Raw genomic sequence first — 24976 nt, 5'->3', positions numbered from 1 at the left:
ATCTTTAATCTAACGAACAAAATTGTAGGTTTATGAAGAAAAAGTCTTCAGGCATATTCAGCTAATTATACGCGGTATCATGGATTGTATGAACGTATGCGTCATTATGGACATAGTGAGGCAACAGTTCGGACAATAATGCGTAAATGGGTATCCATAAACTCGAAAATATCGCTTTTATGAGATAAGATGAAATTTTAGCTAAAAGTGCCGCTAGTAGGTTAGAAATTCCACGTAACAGGTATTTTTTATCGCAGAGTGTAAGTAAGTCGAAGTGACGATACTTATCTAGTGCTGAACAAGCATTGCAATGACGACGGATCCCATTGAACCACCTCCAGAATACGGTTCGTACATATATCAAAAATGTATTTTAAATAAAGCTACATTGTGTATTTATTTAATGACGTCATGATTACAGAGTCTGATGACGTCAACAAACCGAGTAGGTTTAGTGATGATGAAGTTGAAACTGAGATTGAAGTTGAAACTCAGGTAAATGTCAAGTTGTTGATATATACCGTTTGTATATGACATACGCTGGTTCAAACCATTCAAAGAATTAAGTTGCCTTTTGTGGTTTTGGGACTAAACCCATATATGATAAACTGCTTTAGAACTCTCTCTCCGTTTTAAAAAAAATACGTTTCGATTATTTTCAAAGGAAAATGATAATGAAGCCCAAAAGAAGAAAAAACGAAGAAAGAAAAGATCGCAAAAGACTAAACAAGATGCTACAAACGAAAACGGGATAGTGGAAGAAAAGAATTCAGAAAAAGGTATTTGTTGCGCAATGTTACTACGTATACCATTTGGTAGAAAACAAATAATATTTACATAAATACGTATTCATATCTTCACGACTATGAAAGAGCGATGTTAATTGTTAAAACACGATTATAGGAAACATGTGATATCATGTGCGAACGCTATCTATCTCACACCACAGTACTATATATGTGTAGGGTGCAAGTTTTATTATTCTGTGACATTATAACATCTTCAAATAACTGTCTTTGCAGCGGATCTTCGAAAGACTCTTTCAAACCCCTCAGAAGACAGCGAGTCATTGTCGAACGAAAGCCTCTCGGTAAAGTTTCATAGAAATAAAATACTATCTCAATTGGAAGCGATCTTAATTTTTTTAGAATCAATCGCAGTTTTTAGAACTTGTTCTACCTCTTCAAATGTCACATATAACTATATTGTATCGTAAAGTAGAATACAGGCGATCATTTCAACCTGTATGATACACGGCAGTTCTGATGACATAATCACTCATAATCAGGAAATGGCATGAATAAATTTTCTTTACAGAAACGAAAATCACTCAAACAGAAGTTTTACCGCTTTCGCGCCGCACCTTTTCTCTTCCTGATTGGTTGCAAAATATGCGTTCTTCTCCCGATCGCGATTTATGCTTGTGACGTAATAATCGCGATGAATACACCAGAATACAATGCACTTGACTTGTTCCACCACCCGAAGAACAACGCAACGTCGTTAGAGCTTCCACCGAACCCATATAAAACAGCTGATTTTCCATATGATAAAACTATCATGAAATTGGTAGGTGTATATATATATAGTAGGGTGGGAAAGATGGGACTCCTTTTTATTCGATATCGCGTTCGATTTGGTAGTAAACAAAGAATATTCAAAGAAATATAAAACCTTAACCCCACGGTTTGTCATATCCCGTTGTTAAATGTATAAAACAAAAAAAGACCAGGATATTTGGATATTATGTGCAAAAGGTGTCCCGTATCCTCCCACTGTACTATACAAAGCCGTTTTATTTAAAAAAACAGCTTATTATAAACAAAACCATCAGGAACTATGAAAATAATGTTTTCTTTGGTTCCACAGTCAAGTTTTTGTTGTTCTAATTACGAATTTCTTTTGTTTTAGCTGTACCGAGTTGAAAACGAAAACAGGATTGCCAGGATGCAACGTGAGTACGGTATTGCTATCAGTTTGTGTTTGAACCTTACTGCATTGGTATAACATTTATACATACAGTATAGTAGGGGAAGTTGGGACACTTTTTTATTCTATTTTCTCGTCCCCAATTGGTAGTAAACAAAGAACATTTAAAGAATTATAAATCCATATTCTCACATAGACCGTTGTTAATTGTTAGAAACACATTTAGCATATATTTATATATGCTAAAGATATCCCGTCTTTCCCCACCCTACTATGCAATGTATTTCTTTCAGATGAACACAACATACGGTACAGAACAGCAGTTTTAGTAACTGCGGCAAATGCTACTGGCAACGAAACCGTTCCAACACTGCAACGGGATATAATGACAACAGAAGGTACTCCAGTAACTGTGACAGCAACAGCATCTGGTGTATTGGTTTCGTCATCAACATTTTCGATTACGTCATCGGTCGCTGCTACTGTGCCCACACCAGAGTCTACTACGTCATCAACCACTTCTACTACGTCATCAACCACTTCTACTACGTCATCAACTACTTCTGCTACGTCATCAACCGCCGCACCCACGTCAGGAAGCACTGATGACACGACGACACAGATGTTGCAAGTTAATTACACAAGCAAAGCATCTACTGTAACAAGTATTTCCAATTTAACAGCAACAGCAACAGAAGCAACAGTAACAGCAACAGCAACAGCAACAGCAACAGCAACAGCAACAGCAACAGCAACAGCAACAACCGAATCAGGGACAACACAAACAACTGAAGTTTCGAACCAGTTTTCAACTCGTGAATCAATCGGTCAAAACAGTTCAACAACAACAACAACAACGGGTTCAACTCCAACAGCAAACTCCACAGCATCGGTGAGTGAGAGAAACGTGACCACGACTACGGTTAACCAGGAGAAAACAACATCTTTATATACTGCGGTAAAGCAACGGAACGGTTACTGCGAAGATGTGTCTTTCTTCTACCGTAAGCACCAAGAGACTTATGCAACCGAGAAGAAAGATTGGCTGCAAACTCGGTACCAACTTTTAAAGATGTCCCAACAAGCTATGTTTTATGTCTTCGTTATTGGTGGGTTCCTGCTTCTAATGACTTCTATTGTGATGAGAAGTGAAATGCTTCTTAACAACAGGTAACTTTTATTTGTTTTGCATGCATTTGCTTTTTAACCTCTTTTAGCTGTTCCACCTATATACACTACGTGGTATTTGTTGATATTAGCAATGTCCCAAGCTCGAAGCACCTATAGTGTTTTACTATATACAAACCACGTAATAAACGAGCGTTTCTGCAAACAAAAACAACGTATTAACCCGTTTATCTGAAAACAGGTGGTCGTCATTCATTCTAATTCACTTCATATTCTACTCCATCTCAACTTGTATATCTGCACATATGTTCACCCTCTTATCAAGTAGAGAAGGCATACGGTATGAGAACGTTCTATAATTACCCTTTCCAAAAATTCTATTTAGTGTACATCTTCTTTTGCAGGTGCTTCCTTTGTAGGTGCTTAAGTTATTGTACCAACATAGACCCGTGGTATCTAGGACCGGATGGATATTTTCCAAATGGCATCAACGTGACGCTTGTCATATTCGTAAGTCCCATACACAAAGCAACCATAACGACATATGAAACCATAAATCCTTTCAGATCAGCTACATTCTAAAAGTGTACGACAGCTTTATTATCGCTATTGTGACGTTGACGTATACCATCGACCCAGAGGAGGACCGTTGGTGGCATATGATTTGGAAAGTTTTTGGATGGTTGATTTTATTTCCTGTCATCATATTTGCACCTTTGGTTGGAGTCATCAAGTATGAAGTGTTACCGGTAAGAATTTATCTGAATTTGGTAAACACTGCACTTTACTAAAGATTTCTTTATGATTAAATTTCTAAAACACAAATACTTAGGAATCTTAACATATGATTGAACTGTATAACCTTTAATTTAAACTGCACTGCTTTTAAATGTAATGCCTACGAGGTTAAACCACAGCGACAAAACTATTGATAAACCTAAGCCAAGTTACATATCCTATTTTCTGGACAGGTTACAGTTGACTACGAAGGAAACGAAGCGGCTTACTTGGCAATGGAAATTCTGTTTTGGATCGGAGTTGGATTATGGGGCATCATGCTCATTGCTGTTCCAATCTTCTGCAAACTCCGGATGTGCAACAACACTGAGGAGGAAGAAGAAGAAGAATACTGAATGAAATATTTCCGTTTGTATAATGCAAGTATTTGTATAGTGCTTTGGGGTAAAACGGTACATTTTTCATTTTCTTTTTTTGTCCCATTTGGTAGAAAGTTTACAAAACTATATAACTGTACACTTGGGACTGTAAAAGAGCGTTGTTAATTGTTCATACCACGATCAGGATATATGGGATTTAGGTTTCCCATACTCCCCACTACTGTATTTTCTTGATGTTTGTGGACATATTATATCATAACTATGCTTTAGTCTGCTGTTGAAATGTAATATAAACTTCGCGATTTTTACTTTGAAGACGCAATTTGTATTTAATACAACAAAGATAATATTCTCCACGCGAATACATAAACGATAATTCGCGCGTAATTTACTAACGTTCTTGGACAATTCTTTTACATTTGATTATTTTTGAGGTTAGTGGAAAGCACCGTCAGGACACAGACACCACAATAGCTTTAAAATTGTGAAAGTAAAATAAAAATGAGTACAGACCGCATTAAACAACTTTTAATGGCTGTTTTTTTCAGTTTGGTGATCGTGAAGCACAGAGTAGTGACAAAAAAATTGAATAGAATGAAGAAAATATGGATGCTGATATAATGTTAACTGTCAGTTTAAGCTTCTCTTTGATCGAAAGAAGAATTATTGAATTAAAAACACACGGACGATAAGAAATTGCACACAAACGCATCAATTAACACACTGGCGCATTTGAAACTATGTCATTATGACATCACAGAAGATAAAATGCTAAAAGCTGATGCAGCAGGTGGCGCAAGTGGGTTGGTTCACGACCTTATGATTAGATCACCATGGAAGTACGCAGAGAAATAGATTAGGCTTTTTCTACAAAAGGATTTTTAAAAAATCTTTACACAAAAATAGTTAAAACACTCATTAAAGTGGTTGTTTAGTAGAAATCAGTGGTTGAAGAAAAAATCCAAGCACTTAACGATGCAAAGATGGTTTAACAACATTTCTTGATTTGAGGCATTCCACCAACATGTAAGATACCATGTTCGTTGTACATTGGTTTAATGCTTACATGTCTTGCCATTGAACGGATTCATGAATTGTTTGTGTTTCTGATTGGCCGGTACAACCCAATCACCAGTAAGCATTGGTCGCCTGTATTGCTCTGTAGTTGTTGCGTTGAACACGGGAACAGTTTCAACAGCGGCGGTTGATAAGGACTGAAACGACCGTTAAGGTTTGATGTTTCAATGTGTTTTGAGATGTTTTAAAAGTCAGGTATTTTAATTTTTTAATTAGGCGTTCGTATTTTTGTTTATTTTTATTTTTTTATGTGACTGAACAAAAAGTGTCCAAATGTAAACCTTAAACTACAGTGTATGATTATCCTTTAGTTTCTAATTTTAAAGTTCTTAGAGATTTAGCAAAATATAAAACACTGCTAAACTTACTATCGTGATAAATAATTAAAAAATACACAATTATTAAAAGGTATGTATAAAAAGCAATTACAGAAAATTCTCACAAACAGGATAGATTGTAAGTGTAGTGTATAGCTAATAAACCTCACATATGTATTTACCTTCAAGTAAATATAAGCATCTGTGCCATAACCTTCCATGGATTGAACTTGTAAGTCACCGCCCAAGTATCGTGCATATAACCTGGATATTGGGAGGCCGTACCCGTACCCAGCCTGTTGAGTAAAAAAAAACATTAAAAAACTTAGTTGGTGAATAGGTAACAAAAATGCTACAAAGAAAAATGTAGGTGTAGGTGTTTTACATAAATTTGAGTTAAGGTTTAATGAAAAACTATTTAAAAACATTGTTGGTAATTTGAGGAGATGAATTTTATTCCATGTGGATAAGGTCCTACGACATGGTACGCCATGGGACCTGAAAATTGTGGCAGGTTAGTTCTTGTTAATCCAATAGCGTTGAATAGGTAACAGGATTGCAACCGAAAACTAAAAATGTTGTTTTTTTACATAAATTTGAGCAAAGGTCTGAATCTGAAAAAAAGTTAACAAAAACAGGAGTTTGAAAAAATAGATCTTAAAATATGAATACATTTAATGATTTGAAAAGTATTTTTTTGCAAAATAGTTTTTAAGGCAAGAAAACCATTAATCATTAATAGTAATCCATATAACTGTTCAAACCAAGTTTTCCATTTGAAAGTTAAAACATTGAACTTTACCAATGGAGTAACTCGTGCATCCTCGCTACGAGGGGGTCTCGGTGCAGTGCTGTACAAATACTCAAACCATCTAGTGGTCATCTGGCGAGCAGCACCACCTCCCGCATCCGAGATCTTAATGGAGCAATCAGATCCTCCCTTAGTGATCCACACATTGATTGGAGGAACATCCACAACATCAGGGTGTCTTTCCATGGTAGCACGCATTGCATTCTAAACATTTTGCTTTTATTTTTTATTATGTAATATTATTTTTACACTGTAATATTTTTTATACAATACATTTTTTTCCACAGTATATATATATATATACATTTGAAATTTTCTTTTTTATGGTATATTATTTTATTTACAGGTTAAATATATATTTTTTTTTACACCGTAGGTTATTTATACATATATGATATATTTACTAATATACTTTTTTTTAAACTATGTAGTTTAAAAAAAGTAATGTGTTAAAGTAGTAAAATATTGTTCGTTTGTATTTCTCATAAGAAGATAAAATATTTTTAAAACTGACATCATTTCCCTTCATCCTTATACTATAGGGAATGTACTGGAAACTAAAAATAACCAAACAGTTTTACTTGAGTACATAAGCGAGGACTATTGTTAAAAACTGTAATAACTTAAACACATGCCATGACACAACACACCATATTACTGGTCAATAGTGTAATTTCAAGATTTATTGTTCCCAAATAACTTACCTTAAATAGTTCAAAACAAATATGATGCAAATGTGAAGGTGCGTATATGATTGTCACACTGTCCTTTTCCTTGTCAGAAACTAAAAATAAATAATATGTGGAAGAATTCAGTAGAAAAATATCAACAAATTATATAACCACTGTTATTGCTCATCCCACCAACACATCACGTAAGGTTAAAGTGCTAAATTATCAAACATATTTTTAACATCTTAGTTACTGGCAACTTAAATATTGCCATTTATTTAAAGTGTCTAAAATACTCAACAATCTAGATATGGTGTTTTTAAACCAAACTGTACAAATAAATACAAAGGTCACACAAACTCTTCAATGGTGTAATAGCTTAATACGAAACATCTGATGTAAAACAAACAGTATTGGAAAAGTACCCACCATTATGCACATGAACGTTCACCTCAGGTGACCCCATGTAATACTGCTCACATAGAAACTTAGCCGTGGTAAAAGCATCTTCTACCACCAATGGTACGTCACAATTTGGGTCAATTGTCCCATATAGGTTAGGGTGTCTCACAGCAGAATCACCAAACAAAAGAACTAAAATTTAAAAGTGTCAAATTAAAGAAAGGCTTCTTTGTATACTATACAACATTAAGTGATTTAAATATAGTAACTGTCTGTAAAATATTACACAATAAGAAAGAATAAAAAATGAAAATTTTAGAAAAACTGTGCACAGGTTTGTCAGAAAATTACCTATTTTTTTCTTTTTTTTCTACTTTTACATCAGAATTTTTTTAATAAAACTCATTAGCAAAGCAATCATATTAAACATAAACCACACTTACTGTGTTGGTTGATCAGGATTCGAATACCGATTCTACTCGTGTAGAATCTATCAAGGAAATATTGGATTTTATCCTGGTATGTTTGATGGAAGGATTGGTCATTCCCACACTTCTCCTTCCACTCCATTATCCCGTGGGCCATCGTTTCAACCACGTTTCGATGCCTTTGAATAATACCTTGCAACACTTTATGGAACCTGAGGTGGTAAGGTATGCTGTTAAGTTAGAAACTTTGGTTGCAGGGTTTGTCATTAAGTTAAACTATGTTGCTCATATTCAGTGGCGCAGTTAGGAGCACAGTGGTTTATTTTCCCTATTTGGTAAAAAAAAAAATAGAAAAAAATAACGGTATACAGTAGATCTGGCTGTGTGTAAATTTTACCACTACACTAAGTTGACTAAAAAAAATATAAAAAGATTAAATAGTGTGGGAGATGGAGAATGATGGAACGAAGGACCATAGGCAAATAAAGTTTGGGAAATTAGGAACCACACAAATATTTTAAGTGTGTGTTTATGTCTGTGTTTATGTCTGCCATCAACTACCTTTCAATATTCTTTGCATCAGTTTTGTTTTTATCAAAGTCTATAACTTCCTCAAATGAAGTGTTGTACCATGAAGTTACAAGTTTAGTTGAAGGCATTACCAACAACTCATCAGGTAGTCTGTTCATTTCCTGTTAGATTGATTATTTTCAATAAATTGTAATTTAAAATACTAGATGACCTTTGTAAAAAAATGCAACCATAAAAAAAAAATTGAATATTGGTCTGACGTTTGGAGCATTGTAAATTGTATCAGCATTCACAGCATTGTATGAGTGGTTTATAGCATTAAACAATAGCTTTATAGCCCATTTTATGGGAGTTATGTCTTTATGTGCTTTTCCACCAACATTACAACACAATGAGTTGACTTTATATGGTGGCAATATAATAACCTTATTATGTTGTTGTTTGGCCACTGATTCATGATTGTAAAACTATGAAATGTTTAATGTTTGAATGGCTGAACTTTGCACTTTGAGCAGTATGTAACAGTGGCAAACACATCTAAAAATATCGCAGTGAGAAAGTGTTTCAGTTCCGTCAACCAGTATATGTTATGTTGTTATGATTATAATATAATACTGGTTTGCAGCAAAAATTGTTATTTATAATTCCATTTAAACATACCAACTTTTTTCACCAGAAAAAAAAAATTGACACATAAAATAATAAAATATTATTGGTGCCATCACATAAAGGACCTACCTTCACCATGTTGGCCAGTCTTGTTGGTAACTCCTGTCGCAGCCAGGAAAATGAAGTTTTTTCATCTCCTGTCTTCTGGGCTGAAGGAAAGTAAATTTATAGATTTATTTACTTAAGGCGAAAATGAGATAATCGTTTATTTAATATTGTGATCAAAATACGTAGTAGAAAATCAATTTATTTAATCATGTAATTGATGTATTGGGTTACACTCCATTATCTAATAATAATTGCATTTTTCAGTTTAAATTTACAGCTTCAGGTAGTAAAGACTAAATCCTATCTGTATGACTCATTACAATTGTAACTTAAAAAAACGTGAAGTTCGTTTTTTACACTTTTTTATTATGACAAGAGCCACAATAACCGACAACAACCAGAAACCACTCAGCTTGAATGATTCAGTTAAGTCTCAGCTATGGTTTAAAAGAAAATCTTGTAAATTGCATCCGGTATTAAAATCAATAAAAATAGTTAAACTTTAGGATTAATCATATATCTTTATTATTAGATCCACAGTGAGGGTTTGAGACTAATTTTATTGGACAACTTGATCTAGTATTCCTATGTGAGACCTTACTTTAATATGGAGTGGAAAGTGTGATTATATTCAATTATTCATAACATTGAAAAACACAGCTAGCACCTTTAGTGGCTCTTTTGAAACTACATAAAACTTGCTTATTAGATATAAACAACCTTAACCATGCATTACATTATTAAACAAAAAGGTAAATATAACTTAAGTGTCTGTTATCAAATATAGTCAAGAGGAAAGTTTGGCAACAAAGGAAACGCTAAGACAGCAGTTTTATGTTTGATAAAATGACATCATTATACAATCAATACAGCCGACTCAAGCACCCTTAGAGTAATTTAAAGCAACATTAATAGAAGCTATGAGGTGTTTAATGCTGCAAAGCTAGCAGTAAAACCAAAGCATTGTTTAAACTGAACATGTTGTTGGTAACATAGGCAAACAATTTAATAGTTATAACTAACTTCTGTAAATTTAACTATACTCTATTGGACTATAAACGGTGATGATGCATGTTTATTGTTATGAATTAAGATTACGTCAAAAAGGAAACAAGATCTCAGATTTGTAGACGTGACAGACAGAACGTTCTTAAAATGTCGACGCCCACAAAATTAACCAATGGCAAGCTTGGAAACAGCTGTAATAGAGAAGCCTAGGGCTACACAACAAAGACTAACTTTTTGCAGCCATAATTGCTGCTATAAATTAGATAGCTTTTTTAGCAAGTATATTCTAATACAAAATAACATTTCATAGTGAAAGATAATATAAATATAATTGTTTGTTATGGGTTAATTTTTATAAACGGGTAATATAGGGCACAACAACATGTTTTCCACAAAACCCTTGCCAAGCAAACACACTCGAACTGGCGCTGAATAAAAACTGTATATTTAAAAGCATTTGTTGATCCACCTTCAGTAAACACTGCGGTGTTACAACCATGAATAGGAAACCGGTATCAAAAACTCAATGTACATAAAGAGTTTAAACACTGAGTGATATATTAACAGAGTCCAGCTCAGTCTGCAACTTTGCACTATAACCTACAAGTCTGCAATCAAGTGAGAGTATACCAGTAACCAGTATATCACATAGTTGTTTGTTTACAAAAAAATGAAAGAATGACACCATGACAAAACAATAACAGTTTACAAAGATGATGCATAATCAAAGATACATTAAAAACCATATCTAAGGATTTAAAGAAGGACTAACATACAAACATTGCAATTGGGATTCTGTACTGCCATTACAATTGGCATATTTATTATAAACCAACCAATAAAAATAAGATTGACTCCTTAATGTCCTTACAAATATATAATATGCAGTTATGCAATATAATTTACATCACATTTTTTTATCGGAGAAACAATAAAAAACATGGCTGCTGGTGTAAGAGAAAAACAACGCTGTTACAATAAAATATAACGAAGAACTAGTTTAAACACAGGCCGCTTAAACACAAGCAACTATTGTGCAACAAACCAACCACAAAATGACTGCTAAAGTTCAATAAACGATTTACTGTAAACATTATCAAGAAAGCAGAAAAACTGTAATAAACTGGAACTTACCAAAATCAAGAAATTGCCGTAAAGATAAAGGGCTTGGGGAAAACCTGCTGTAATATTCAATCATTTGACGCAGGGAGTCATTCTTCTTGGGTCGATGTTGACTTGATTTGCGGAGATGGGAGGCAAGTGTACGATTGATCAACCTCATTTCTGGTAAAGAGATGATAAACTATATAAATTCTATACTCTGCAGGTGATAGGAATTATCAGGAGTTAAACCCTTAGAATCCCTAAAGAGTATGGTAGTATAACACAGCCTCATGCCATTAGCTCTAGGAGACAGACTTTAGTGACAGCTTAACTCATTTCTAGACGACATATATCCATTCGCAAAACATATAGGAACTTTTCACTGCTGTAAATATCAATAGCTATAAATCCAAAGCAATAAAACCGGTTGTTTACATGACAAATACTTATTGCTAGCTAAATTTACATCACAGTCCACAAAGAAGTAAAGACTGTATGTATAATGCTTCATGCTTAAGGTATTAACAATTAATACCTTTTCATTAGAAGTACCTTCTTTATTTTTCTTTGATTCTTTGAAATATTAAAACAAAAATATAAATCCTAAATATATTAATTACCTAACGCTGGTGAATATATCTTAATAGGTTAGACCTGAGCGTTTATAATACTAAACTATACAGTGCACCGACCAAAAGCAAAGCAAGTAACCTGTCCGGCTGTCAGACCAAATCAACACAAAGCGAATACATTGCGGGTAAATCATAAAATACGGACTGCCGGTGTATTTCCATGGCTTACATTTATATACTGACGTTATGCGGACGTGCTGACGCATCCGCACTGGGCAGTTTCGTCAGTCACGTTTCCCATTTCGCAGGATCCATTCTGTAAAAACACTGGAAGTGTTTACAAAAATTTCCACAGCTGATTCGTCACGTGACCAGCATCTCAAACGTCAATTGGACAAAGGAAAACTTTCATAACTTTTCAATTAATCATTAATTAAAAATTGCGGGTATAGCATCAATTATTGCGTGGAAATTTTTCCTATATCCGTTGTACACTTTATTAATACTGAACAGTCGTCATGGCTTAAGGAATTTAATATTGACGCAGGCATGTGAATTGTAATCACGTTTAGAATGCTATATATGCATTTTCTCCGTTTAATTACAATTAAATCCAAGTTTTTCTGTACAATTACAAGCATCCTCTCATTGAATTTGGCAATCTTCTTTGCGTATCACTTAAGGGTTAATTTGAGACATCCTAACGCACGTTTAAGCTAATATTTGTCGTTTAAATAGAAGAGAAGTAGCTTATTTGAAACTGTTTGACTAATGCAACGTTTTTTTACTAAAATGAACAGTGTATTAATATTTTATTGGAGTTTTGTCGTAATTGCGCTAAAAAATGCATGAAAATAGAAAATTTCGTCGCAACTTAGTGGTCAGCTAATTCCACATATAACGTCCGGTAGATGGCTCACGGTGTCTTCCTCGCAAGGATTCAATTTGACGCGAGAATGTGGAAATCGGCGACATATGCTCTCCCAGCGAGAAGGAGGGTAGATAATATGGGTTGCACGGCCACTAATTAAACCGAGTGGGACCTGGAATATAATTGTGTGAAGAAAAAATGGCTATTATTATAGGATAATTAACCAAGGGGATAAACTAACTATTCAAGAGAGACTGATTGATCAGAAAATGTCAATACCGAACGACGGCAAATTCATGCAAGGCTTCGATTTTCAAACATAAGCGGACGAACTATGTGGCAATGGTTTGCTAACTAATAAGATGGCAATTAGTCGGTGTTTATATCAGTAAGGCGACGTTAATATAAATTTACATGCGTTGGTTACAACTTGTATTGGCTGTTATATATGAATATTATGACCATACTAAACCACTAACTGAATTTGTAAAGTTTGATTAATAGAGAATAGTTCTTAAAACTGTTTTCTTTTAGTTAATCGAATAACCATCCGACCTCTAAAAAGACTAGCGGTCGGAAGAACAGCTTGAAATAATCGAATTATCCGACTTCAATACGTCATTGATCTTTCCAAATCGAATAAAGATTTAAATTGACCGAGTAGGGGTACAACACGAACGAACTTTTCATGGATTAACATTGACCTATAACTACAACGTTTGATGACGTAACCATGATCCGTGATGGTAAAAGTACATTAACAGCTTTTGATCGTGTATTTAAAACGCGAAATAAAAAAAACAGTTTAGAATGTTCGGGGGCATGATGAGTAGGAATAGTTACAAAATTAGAGAAACTTTATTGGTATTCATACTTTTTATTCATTGATTACAAGTTATTTTCACTAAGACATGTTAGTTACGGGAGATTTATTCGTTACGTTACTGCATATTTATTAAAAACAACGAATTTATCGTTGTGATATTACAGACAAGGAACACCATTCCATTTTGCAATAAATATTTGATGTAACCGTCCCTACGTGGACAAAATAAAGCACGCAATGATACATTTGCCTTCGTTAATGGAAAACGAATGGAACGCAAGGGATTAGCGTAAAACGGAAACAATATACGATCAATCTTTCTCGCCTTAGGGGATTCCCTATATCACAACGGATCGATTGAACCGCAGTAAGCGCCCAAAGAAAAATGGCAACTTTTATAATGGAAAATCCAAGGTTTTAAAATGAGCAATATCATTTGACATAAAAATGGTTTTAAGTTTTAGATTTGGTTTCTTATTGACGTTCATTTATATTTGAAAGGCTGCATGCTTCTTTGTGAATAATAAAACCATTCTGTGACAGTTTAAATAAAACAAAAATGAATAAAACAAGTTTTTTCTTAATGGAAATAAACATTTTTAACGCATATACGTCAGAATTCTAATGGACGTTGAATAATTTCACTCCCAGAAGTTCCAGGTACAACCACGAAAACAAGCCCTGCCAATCAATAACTTTCCCTAGTTAATTAGACCAAAAACTTTAAAACGTTGGGTCGTTTCCCATTGCGGGTTAAAAAAACTTAAACGTGGCACATTTTTGATTTTTTCCCAAACTAAATTTATAAAACCGATATACTTTAAATAGTAATTAGTAGCGTTGGCTATTACGGCATTTATATAACGTATGGTAAATTATTAATTAATTTTAAGAAAGGGCTAAAAAGCCTAAAAATTGTTAAATTACCTATTAAATAGAGCAACAAAAAATATTTAGTGAGGTTCAAGATGCAGCGTGTAAATCATGGCTATTGCAGGTGACGAGGTGTATCATATATACCTCAACCCTAAACAAACTACACAGACAAATGTATAGTTTGAAAAAAAAGAAAACTTTTACAGTTTTACCCCACTAAAGATCATTAAATGGATTATTTACATACCGGCCCCACAACGTTACTGTCGTCGCTAAACCTGTGGTTGTCGCCTTCCACCCAGCAGTGACCGGTTGGAACCAGTACGGACCGGTTTTTGTAGCCGAGTGTCGTCACTGTGTCGCCTTCTAGTGCTACCAACCTCTTGATATTCACCTCGTCAGGATTACGCGTTGTTCTGTGACGTAATAAAAGCAATTGTGATAAGAAGGGGGATTTCGGAACCTATGTCCGTGTGAAATCTACTCAGGAATACAATAAAGATTTTGAGGAAATTAGTTATTAGGTTTTTTTATCCCCAAATGACATTCGTTATCTGTTCTTGGTTATTAAGTATAAGCAGTTTCCACGGTAAGAATATCGAACTATCGACGTCATTTTTACTCGATTGCTTTCGCAGACACGTGACCACTGGTAGGATTAAGTTTTAATTGCGCTGTGTGCACTCATGCGCGACGATCGAACCAATCAATCGCAAGTAATTAAAATTTTCCACGTGACATGCTCGGCAGATGGGTCGTATTGTTTCGTCATTGATAGCTTTGTTATGCAAGGTGGATTCAGGCCAAACCCCGATAGCCCTGTAGGTCAGTCCTCGCAAAGCTACGTCATAATAGCTTCATGTATGACGTACGGCAGCAAAATGAAACTGCTAAAGTGGGGATCGTTTATCGGGTTTATAGGTTTACTGAATTTGCACACGTAGAAAAGAAACAAATTAATAATTTATTAAAATGGAGAAAAAAACATTCCTAAATCTAGACAGTGTAGGTACTCCAATTCTAATACGTATAGACACAATCAACGGAGCTTTTCAGATTTAGTATTCAATCAAATATTCATGGATCGCAATAGAACGGCGTGTGCTGTAGGTGTACGTGTCTTTGGCGGCATACAGCAGTTGGCAAATGCCCGTGTGTAAAACGGGTTTCGTTTAAAACAGATCCAGTTTGAATGTTTCGCAAATTGTAGGAAAATAAGGGTCTGACATTTTAAGAAAAACTGTAGAAAATGAAGTTTTTTTAGTCTTAAACTGTAAAACGAATACTGTAACTGTACAAGCATATGTTGTTTTAATCCGTAACATAGGATTGATATAGCTAGCGAGTAGGGTTATTAAGATTTATTTGTGGAGCATATTATTGCAGCATTAGATATTCAAAAATGTGACAGGGCCAAAATACACTTTGGTGTCAGAGATTTGACGCAAAAAAGAGAAGTGTGTAAGAAGTCCATTAGACACTCAAGAGCCACATAAGTGCTGGTTATGAACCAAGATTGAAATTGTGAATGATTTTTCGTTATTGTAGAACCCATATATGACCCAGTGCATTTAAAAGACGAGGCCAAGGCGGCAACTGACAACAGTTTTATTTTGTTAATTTTTTTTTCGAATCTATAGATAGTTGGAACAGAGTAAAGTGTTTTGGACAGCTATCTTTGTTCATTTGCTAAAAAATAACAAAACTTGCTTGTGAAAGAAGTTCTTGTTTACTACGATCAAATTGTTTAGTATAGTTTAAATTTTGGCATGGTTGCTAAAAGTTGGATTAATGGTCTGCATGTGTATTTAAGACCCGCTGTTATGTATTCAGTTAAAATTTAGCATTCTGTGCGCATTAAGAGCTCTGTATCAATATTACATGATCAGCCATTCGATACGAAACGTTTCTCTAACCTTCGGATAGAACGGAAACTGTTTTTGAAGCAGCTGAACCGAGAAAAGAAGGCAAAACTGAAAACCGATACAAACGTAATTATTAGAACTCATTCGATAATTCATGATGGATGAATCGGGAAGACGAACCTGTTCCACCACAAAGCCCTATTTCAATGGACTAATATACAGAGATTGTTTTCGGCGTTGGTATTTTCAAAGTGTCACGAGTTCTTTAGGGTCAGATCGAATGTTTTAAGTTAATCCATAGTATCGGTTAGTACTCGATAAGCCATTAACGTTTGATTTGAATTACGAAATGCCAATGGTAGAATGAGGGTTAGAGTGAGATGTTTAAAATAAAACCGGGAAGGTTAGAAACTGTGGAAACTAAAAAGAAAACAAGGGTTATATTGCTTAGTACTGGAGTTGGCGTTGTTTAAGGTGCAGTGAGACGTCGAAGGACGTTTAACGCTATTAGAATTGATTTAAAATTAATTTGGTTAGAGTTCAATGGCGTCATAATATTACTGAATTTTGTTTAATTTAAACATATTTATTCTTTTTTTTTTGACAGACTGGACTTTAGACATGAAATTTAGTTCGTTGGTAACGCTCATTAGTGTATTTTCGTTCGTCCTCGCCCAAGAAGAATGGTTGAACCCCAGTTGCCCGCAGATTTGTGATTGTCGAATGACGGAATGGGTCGCGCCGACGCCTGAGGTGGTGACGTCATGGAGGAAAACTGAGCAATGCAGGAATGTGAAAGATGTATCGATACCGGACGACGCGGAAGTTCTGAACTTTGACGGGAGTTCAAGAATTAAAATCCCGCAGCTGGTGCAAAGAATGGCCGAGCTCAATAATGTAGTTGACCTGTCGCTGACATCGTGTAATTTATCCAGTCTTGATAGCGGTTGGAAGTCGACCAGTCTTTTACGCTTGAACCTGAACGAGAATGCCCTGACAGAGGTATCAGAGTCGAGTATTCGAGGTTTTCCAAACCTTGAAGAGTTAACGATTGAACGGAACATTCTAAAACATATAGAATCTAGTACGTTTCGAAATGCAAGTAATCTTAAGTCCCTTCAGTTGGATTCGAACCTGCTCGATTCTTTAGATTGGTTGAACGGTACAGATGGTCTGAACGGTTTGACGAAATTGTTTCTCGGTGGTAACCGTTTAAAATACCCGATTCTGGTGAATGGAACTTTTTCAAAGCTTGCTTCTTTGCGCGACTTAGTTTTAGACGGAATGGGCATACGTAGAATTAAAGGGGGTGCTTTTAAAGGTTTGGAATTGCTTGAAACCTTGGATTTAGACGGAAACGCGCTTCAGTCTATTCCATCTGAAGCTCTCCGTTTCTTGCCGAAATTAAAATTCCTAAACATGAACGATAACCTCATTAAACAACTCGGCGACAAGTCCTTCAGTGAGATGCGCAACCTAGTGTCGATCGAGTTGACCAACCAACCTGAGCTTCGACTTGTAGATGATCGTTCGTTTTTTAACTTGAAAAGTCTTGAAAGAGTTCTCTTGTTTGGCAATCCCATGTTGTCTTACATTGGCAAAAATGCGTTTGTGTCTTGTCCCGAACTGAGTCTTATCGACTTACACGATACAATGATCGAGAGTTTGGACAAGGACGTCGTGGATGGCCTGCCTTCACTTGTTTCTATCGAAATGAAAGGAAATCCGATTAATTGTAACTGTGTAATGATGTGGTTAAAGGATTGGCTCGTCGACCAAACTGCTCGTGGTAAGTTATATTGCATGGTGCAACTGGTGCAGCTGGTGTTTACAGATTACGGAGGCGCTAAACCGGTATTGATCCAATACTGTGACCAATAATGGATTTCCAAATTGACAATCTTAACTTTTGAATTTTATATACTGAAAAATAATCTCCATGGATGTTTGAACCAAATTTAAATGTTTTAACGTCGTTCAGCTTTCTGTTAAAGTTAATCCCTTTATTATAATACATAACATGTATGCATTCAACTTTATCATACCGTTTTGTTACAACGAACATAATAAAGAACAACCAAGCTTTTCATTTCAGATAAAGTAGTATGTGCGAGTCCACCAAGATATCGACTCAGTAGACTGGTTGACGTCAATGATAATGACGTCACATGTGCGCCCACCGTTCAACCAACGTTCCCACTTCGAATGGTGGTTCCCGACACACAACAAGTCGTTTTAAACTGCAGGTAACCTTTATAACCATACTAAACCACTTTACCGACGTTTCTAAGTGCAATATTTAATACATGTTAAGTGACAATCAATTTCATTGGAAATTATGTATGTACATATCATTTTGCTTTGGTTCGAAGTATAAAAAAGCAGTTGTAACTTTACGGAACCAATTAACTACAACTATGTGTATCTTCATGTAAAGTGAAACTAACAAAGAATTATAAAATCTGGCTTCAACAGAACATTTGGAATTCCACAACCAAAGATAGTTTGGTTTCTGTCCTCAGGCGACATAATCAGAAACCAAACTGAAGCTCAAAGACATCAAATGAGTTTAGATGGTTCTGGAACACTAACCATATTGGTAAGTTAGCAAAAATTACAGATTAAGTGAAAAAATCCAATATGTTTTAGAAACAATATTTCTTGCTGTTTTCCTAGGAACACCTTATACTGTAGAGTTTTCAACTATACTTTGATTGAATGACATTTTTAAACACAGAAAGTTTTTTTAAATGTTTACTTGGTTTTAGTAAACAAACCTATACTACAGAAACCAAAGAGCGGCGATTATGCTTGTACAGCTGAAAACAACAGAGGAATGGCAAGTAGGAAGGTGTCTGTACAAGTTCTTCACTCAACAACGGTCAAGTCAAAAGTAAACACGCAACCTGCACCAACTACAATGATATCAACACCAGAAGTAACTTCTGCAAATACACAGAGAAATCCTACATTTGCTCAAGTAGATGCAACCACAAAGATAGAACCAAGCACTTTGAGCAAACTAATAACACAGTCACAATCTACTACAACAAACAGAAAAATATCAACAATACCTACAACAACTGAGGTGACAATACCAACAATTATGTCAACAAAGAAAAATATCATATTGACAAAGACAACGAAACAACATCAGAAAGTAACAGAAGCCATTCAATCTACAATTAAGAAAGCTGTCAATGAAGGTTAGTGTGGTATCTGATGTGTGTTTCATTCAGATTGGTGCATGGAAAGTAAATAATTGTGTACAAAACTGTGAAACATCAATGTTTCCTGATTTTTTAAATACAGACATTGACAAATTTGGTGTTGCCAATGTAGACCTCAAACAAATACAACTCTGCTCTAAATTCCAGTTACTAAGATTGTATCAAAAGTATTACAAGTTCCATAATTTTTCCAGATAAAAACAAGGCAGAGCAAGTGTTACCGATTTACATTCCTGTGCCAAAAGTTCAAATTCTTGAAGTAACAGCAACATCTGCACTTATAACATGGAGGTCACCGAATCAATTGATTGAATTCATGAAGGAATATTCACCATATGAGATGATGTTAAGCTTGGAACATGATGGCAGGTTATTACTTAGCGTGAGATAAAAGCATTTTAAATGCCATTAAACCATGTTATTAAAAATAAGCTGTACTGAAAAATGACCACTGAAAACTGCTTTGTGGGTTAATTCTTATTTGCTTTTGATTAAGCTTCGTCAACCATTGTAGTGAAAAGATTAATTAATGTTATGCCAATTATTTTAATACATGCTCACCCATAATAGCTTTGCTCTCTTGTTCTTTCTCTAAATGAAACTGTTTTCTTTCTATCTCTGACTCTCATTATAGCCTACCTTATCAACTGTATGTCAGAAATATTTCAAATTCAATTTTTTTACCAGGGTTATATACACAGACAAAGTGGAACCAATTTCAGTGTTTCCTAGCTGGGAGGTGGAGTCACCAGAATACAATATATCTCTACTGGAACCACAACAAACATACAAGGTGGGGAACATAAAAGTATTATGAGACTTGGGCTTTATAACTATTCAGTTAATGTGAATAGTCGAGAAAAGAATTATTCTATAGATTTTAAATATTATACCAGTGTTTACTGTAGATTTTTTTCAAAACGCTATTCCAGTTAGAAAGTTCTGAGTAGCCGTGCAAGTGCAATGCAAATTTTTTTAAAGTGAGAGTGGAAACAAGTAATGCAACAAACCGATAAAATAATTTTGAAATCTAATGTTTTGTTAAATTAAGCTGGTAGCTTTAGGTACCCAATAGGAATTTAGGACTCATAAAACTGATCATCTAGTAAGGTATAACAACCGAAAATATTTTTTTAGGTTTGTTTGATTGTATCATGTTGTGCACCATATGTGAGAGAGAACAAATATTGTACAATGCTTCATACGAAAATAATTCACAATGAATATGAGAATATACCACTTGCTATTTCTCTTTCACTATGTAAGTATGTATAGTTATAGGAAAATGATAATTCAAACTGAAAAACTTTTCAGTAGAAAACAATACAACTGTAAGTTTGAAGTCAATACTGTTTGATTTACATGTTACAGCCTAGTTTTACTTTTCTCCTTTTTACTGTTTAAACCAATAAGATAAAGCTGCCAAAAAAAGACCTTGATTTGGAAAACAGAAGAATATGTACATATAGTCCATAACAAATTATAATAACTTGTTAAGATAACAAGAGTAACACATATCTTTCAAAGGTGTGGTAATCTTGATCATTGGTTTCTACTTACTTGTGCGATGTGGCCCTCACTTCTTTAAGCAGAGATGGAACAACAATGCCTATATAGGCCTTGACGAGCAGAGGGGGCATAAATTTGAGATACCGATGAATGAACTGTATCCACCACTAATGCAGGGTGCATGGGAAAGTGATGACACCCCAAAACAAAGTGATCGACTTATCAACACTACAGCAAGCACTGTGTACACATGAATGGCTTCTTAGGAGACCGTAACAGTTTTAGTTACTTGGTTACTGTGAGATGTCTTTTATCAAGTCATGAAAAGACAATCCAAGATATTTAGCCCTGTTTCTTTCATGTTTAATTGATACTATCCAAAGAACTAAGGTTCTGATTAAGTTTGCAGCAATGTAGTGGATAGCAGTAATATTTTTTCTTCAATCATATTTATGTTGTAAATACAATCAATGGTAAAGTTTTGTTTAAATTTAAATTCTGATTTCTAACTGTCAACCAGTCCCAAACAGTTCATAAATCAAATTGTAAAGTACTTCATAACTCAATTCGAAATTCTACTATGAATGCAGCACTAATTCTACGCATGTGTAAGAACTAACCAAGAACCCCACAACACATAAACTTATCCACCAAACAACCAAGAACAATACTTACAATACTACAACCTATTTTTTTAGCGACAATGCATACATACATCCCATATGTTAATAATAATAAATATAGCGGGAAACCTAAGACCAACAGTGTATTAATCTACACAAAGTGTATGGTATTAAGCAAGACACTATTATCTACACTTATAAAAGTGTAAACAAAAGGCACACATTACCTACCTACAAAAGTAAGTGATGTTTTTAAGATCTTTTACAACTATTTAAAAAATTACCAAGACACATAACCTTAAAATGTGTTGTCTTACCTGTATATAACTAGTTCACCTCTCTTTAGTTTTTTAAAGTTTCGTTTTGGTGATCTGTCAATCAGGACTCTGTCGTTGCATTTTGAACCAATCGGATTTAAGCAAGGCTGAAAACAATGGACAAAGACAAATTTATATAATGTTATGTTAAAAATATTAAACTAAATTTTTCAGAATTAAAAACGTACGTTTCATTGATTTATTTAAGGGTCTTTATCTGACTTGTTGTAAACTTGTACCCATATTCAAGTAGGCCTGGGAACCATATCATTTGTCAAGGTTAAAAATTTTTGCCTTACAGTCCAAAACTTATTTGAATTTACTAAAAGTTTAGTTTTAATTAGCAATTCAAAAATAAACAAGAACATTAAAGCTCACCTGCATAGAGGAACCACTGACCATTGTGTAAGTTACAACTTTATCATCAAGGATGGAAACAAAACAACAAGTAAACCCTGCGGTCATTAACATTGTGGACCAACTTGCACTGTTTGAAATTCTACAAAAAAAAAAATTACACGTAAGCATCGTTTTATTTGTTACAGCGGTTTAAACAGAGTTAAAGGATTAGTTACGATAAGGTTGTTTTAAATTGAAATACTAGCAAGTTGCCTGTATTAAAATCTTTACAAAATTATATTATTGTTTAACCTATTATTTTTTATTGCCAATTTATGTAAACCTCACCACACAGACAAAACTCACGTTTCATTTGAACGAGTACTCTGACATCTCCTGCCAATGTGGATGTGTATCTTTCTTGTCAAATGCAGAAATGTGTTCCAATGAAAGTTAAACATTGTACAGCCTACTTAATGAGCACTATATGTATATATAAAATATAAATGTTAAAAATTTTCCGGCATAGATTTTTCTAATTTTTCCTCATTTTATAATACAATGGAAGGCAAAGTTATTTTAGAAGTAAAAAATGATAAATCCACATTTTTACTTCTACATTCAGTTTCTAAAGTTAATTTTTCTTTCCAAATATTATAAAAACCTAAAAATGTATGCTCTAATGACGAGGGGTAAGAAAATGAATAGATTTCTTCACATAAAACATCGCTGGTAGCTTTATCACTGCCTTTATTTTTCAAAGACACTTTGCAAACATTAAGTGGAGCCATATCCAGGCAGTGTTCAGTTGAATTGAACCAATACACAACAGGGTAACCCAATAACACCCCATATAAAGTAGTGAGGTTGCATTTCAATTCTTTCATAACAATATGTGGTATATCTGAACAGGAATTGTTGTCTGAAGAGCTTTTTTGTGTCCGTACTTCTTCAAAACAACTTAGGAGGATTTTTTTAGCTTCTTTATATACTAACTCTATGTTTGAGTAGTTGGAATCAGAAGTTGTAATGCAACACGGGTATTTTAGCTTGTTGCTAATGTCAATAAAATGAACCGGTACTTTTCCACCTGGGTTGCAGATATGTTTTTGTAAAGCATCCGTGTTCAACATAAACAATTCACCGTTATGTAACTCCATCACCACGCAGTTAACAAAACAGAAATCTGTACTATATTTGTTTAATATTGCAAGAACTTTAACCATTTCTTCACCTTTGTGAATGAATATATCCACCAAAAATGAAGGTTTGATTCCCACTGATACTGCCCATACATTCCAAATGAATGAGTTTAAATTCCTTTGAGAATTCCTACATCTTGCCTTGATGGATTTTCGTAGCTTTGCTAAAACAATACTGTCCATTCAATGTAGCCAGTGTATATGTTTACAATGTTCACGTGTTATTTACTCCACTGGAAATAGGCAAATTAAAAGGAATGTTATGTTTAAACCACTGGTCATAAATGGGAAATGGCAAAATGGGTTGTCCAAATTACCAAAAATAACCATCCACAAAATAACGTACTTTAGGCAACTCGTATGCTGGCGCAAGGTGTATGAACACCGGTGTTATAAAGACTGTTTCTTTCCAACAACGCAAGCATAAAGCAAGTTACATTCATTTTCAAAGATGCCTGCCGCACATTGTGCAGAGCCATAGAAATACCGAGTAGTCCAACGACTCCAACCCATTGTTACGTAAAACACAAATTGAACGGCAATTTGGGTCCAAAATAACACAGTAGGTATAGGGAAAATGTATGTTTTTCGGTAAATTACAGAAAAACTTGGGCCTAAAAACAAATTTAAAGGTTGAAAAATGTAAAAAAACATGTGTTATTTGTTTTCTGTGACAAAAAAAGTCAAAAATTAGAATTAGAAGCGGTTGATTTGCGACATTTTAGTCATTTAATGCGGCTAAATTTATACATTTTTTCTAAAAAAATGTTTGGTAAGGTAAATAGAAGCTGTTTTACACCTTCCCACAATAGGAAAACACAAACAAAACTTAACAAGTTCGTTTAAACCCATTGTCAAAGTCACCACTTTTGCTCTATTTTGGACACACATAGACGGCAGTTGTACTACTGGGTCCTACTAAAACACGCCCGGCGGGGCCCGGTGGAAAAAAATATACTAAAACACGCCCGGTGCGGGGCCCGGTGGGGCCCGGTGGGACCCGGTGAGGACCCGGTGTTACGAGTCATACTAAAACACGCCCGGTGGGGGGCCCGGTGAGTATTTCTTGAAAGGGGAGCTTTCCCTATGCAAGAGCCACCAAAATGCGTGTGTGAAACAGAACTTGTGAAAAAATTGGAAGATATTGTCTGTCTTCAAGGCATAAAGATGGCAATTTTCGGTGATAGAAGTTACATTCTTGCTCCGCACGTCATCGCTGAAACAAAATGTGCATAGGAAATAAAACATGATGATGAAAATGGACACGTAATTCGCAAGTCCTTTAATTATCGCTCTGCTAAAACGGAAACAAACGTGGGATCGCGCTACTGAGGGCTTGTCCGAATACGTAAAAGCCTAACACGCTAACTAAAAGACACATCATGTCTAATATTTACATTTTTCGTTTTAAAAGTTACATTGTTCGTCTTTTAAAGTTTTTAATAATAAACTTCCATCAAGTATATGTATAGTACTGTGGCCTAAGGTAGGACACTTATAGCACA

General features: G+C 34.7%; 4 protein-coding genes across 5 annotated transcripts; 2 read left to right on the top strand and 2 right to left on the bottom strand.

The window, feature by feature from the left end:
- The first annotated feature begins 54 nt into the window (after nt 1-54).
- On the top strand, nt 55-5058 carry LOC100181224. 2 transcript variants are annotated; one of them, XM_026834408.1, is made up of 12 exons: nt 55-347; nt 422-495; nt 665-779; nt 1023-1090; nt 1318-1569; nt 1912-1954; nt 2223-3099; nt 3299-3397; nt 3462-3567; nt 3624-3806; nt 4029-4214; nt 4724-5058. In XM_026834408.1, exons 1-11 carry the CDS (start codon nt 311-313, stop codon nt 4188-4190), a joined length of 2016 nt encoding a protein of 671 aa, XP_026690209.1. In that variant the 5' UTR covers nt 55-310; the 3' UTR covers nt 4191-4214; nt 4724-5058. The 2 variants fall into 2 exon arrangements, with proteins under 2 accessions (XP_026690209.1, XP_002121296.1); XM_002121260.5 differs by lacking the exon at nt 4724-5058 and having other exon boundaries at nt 4029-4537.
- On the bottom strand, nt 4602-11914 carry LOC100185085 (pyruvate dehydrogenase (acetyl-transferring) kinase isozyme 2, mitochondrial). The gene is made up of 10 exons (XM_002125756.4): nt 11777-11914; nt 11272-11421; nt 9151-9230; nt 8443-8573; nt 7897-8093; nt 7481-7645; nt 7085-7164; nt 6372-6584; nt 5752-5865; nt 4602-5389 (listed from the first exon to the last, which is right to left on the bottom strand). The coding sequence occupies exons 2-10, from the start codon at nt 11417-11419 to the stop codon at nt 5231-5233; spliced, it is 1287 nt and encodes a 428-aa protein (XP_002125792.1). The 5' UTR covers nt 11420-11421; nt 11777-11914; the 3' UTR covers nt 4602-5230.
- Nucleotides 11915-12608: 694 nt separating this feature from the next.
- LOC108950015 (mitochondrial inner membrane protease subunit 2-like) lies at nt 12609-23959 on the bottom strand. The gene is made up of 5 exons (XM_026835503.1): nt 22636-23959; nt 22309-22429; nt 21931-22037; nt 14634-14802; nt 12609-12856 (listed from the first exon to the last, which is right to left on the bottom strand). The coding sequence occupies exons 1-5, from the start codon at nt 22728-22730 to the stop codon at nt 12695-12697; spliced, it is 654 nt and encodes a 217-aa protein (XP_026691304.1). The 5' UTR covers nt 22731-23959; the 3' UTR covers nt 12609-12694.
- On the top strand, nt 16866-21746 carry LOC100178863 (leucine-rich repeat neuronal protein 1-like). The gene is made up of 8 exons (XM_002121336.4): nt 16866-18040; nt 18347-18497; nt 18727-18850; nt 19040-19457; nt 19676-19850; nt 20169-20274; nt 20619-20742; nt 21009-21746. The coding sequence occupies exons 1-8, from the start codon at nt 16873-16875 to the stop codon at nt 21242-21244; spliced, it is 2502 nt and encodes an 833-aa protein (XP_002121372.1). The 5' UTR covers nt 16866-16872; the 3' UTR covers nt 21245-21746.
- Nucleotides 23960-24976: the final 1017 nt, after the last annotated feature.

Source organism: Ciona intestinalis, chromosome 1 (genome assembly GCF_000224145.3).
Source record: "Ciona intestinalis chromosome 1, KH, whole genome shotgun sequence".
NCBI lineage: Eukaryota > Metazoa > Chordata > Ascidiacea > Phlebobranchia > Cionidae > Ciona > Ciona intestinalis.
The sequence above is the reverse complement of the archived record's forward strand: the minus strand, read 5'-3'. Positions and strand labels throughout refer to the sequence as shown.

What these genes read in the sequence shown, in the direction of transcription:
- LOC100181224 (XM_026834408.1), top strand. Translation starts at nt 311, where the DNA reads ATGACGACGGATCCCATTGAACCACCTCCAGAATACG. An exon ending in CAGGATTGCCAGGATGCAAC is followed by an intron (nt 1,955 to 2,222) that starts GTGAGTACGGTA and finishes TATTTCTTTCAG; the next exon opens with ATGAACACAACATACGGTAC. An exon ending in ACGTGACGCTTGTCATATTC is followed by an intron (nt 3,568 to 3,623) that starts GTAAGTCCCATA and finishes AAATCCTTTCAG; the next exon opens with ATCAGCTACATTCTAAAAGT.
- LOC100185085 (XM_002125756.4), bottom strand. Translation starts at nt 11,419, where the DNA reads ATGAGGTTGATCAATCGTACACTTGCCTCCCATCTCCGCAAATCAAGT. An exon ending in GATGCAAAGAATATTGAAAG is followed by an intron (nt 8,094 to 8,442) that starts GTAGTTGATGGC and finishes TTACCACCTCAG; the next exon opens with GTTCCATAAAGTGTTGCAAG. An exon ending in GAACGTTCATGTGCATAATG is followed by an intron (nt 7,165 to 7,480) that starts GTGGGTACTTTT and finishes ATTTATTTTTAG; the next exon opens with TTTCTGACAAGGAAAAGGAC.
- LOC100178863 (XM_002121336.4), top strand. Translation starts at nt 16,873, where the DNA reads ATGAAATTTAGTTCGTTGGTAACGCTCATTAGTGTATTTTCGTTCGTC. An exon ending in CAAGTCGTTTTAAACTGCAG is followed by an intron (nt 18,498 to 18,726) that starts GTAACCTTTATA and finishes TGGCTTCAACAG; the next exon opens with AACATTTGGAATTCCACAAC. An exon ending in AACCACAACAAACATACAAG is followed by an intron (nt 20,275 to 20,618) that starts GTGGGGAACATA and finishes ATATTTTTTTAG; the next exon opens with GTTTGTTTGATTGTATCATG.
- LOC108950015 (XM_026835503.1), bottom strand. Translation starts at nt 22,730, where the DNA reads ATGTTTAACTTTCATTGGAACACATTTCTGCATTTGACAAGAAAGATA. An exon ending in GGTGAACTAGTTATATACAG is followed by an intron (nt 14,803 to 21,930) that starts GTAAGACAACAC and finishes ATTACGTCACAG; the next exon opens with AACAACGCGTAATCCTGACG. An exon ending in ACAGTAACGTTGTGGGGCCG is followed by an intron (nt 12,857 to 14,633) that starts GTATGTAAATAA and finishes ATTATATTCCAG; the next exon opens with GTCCCACTCGGTTTAATTAG.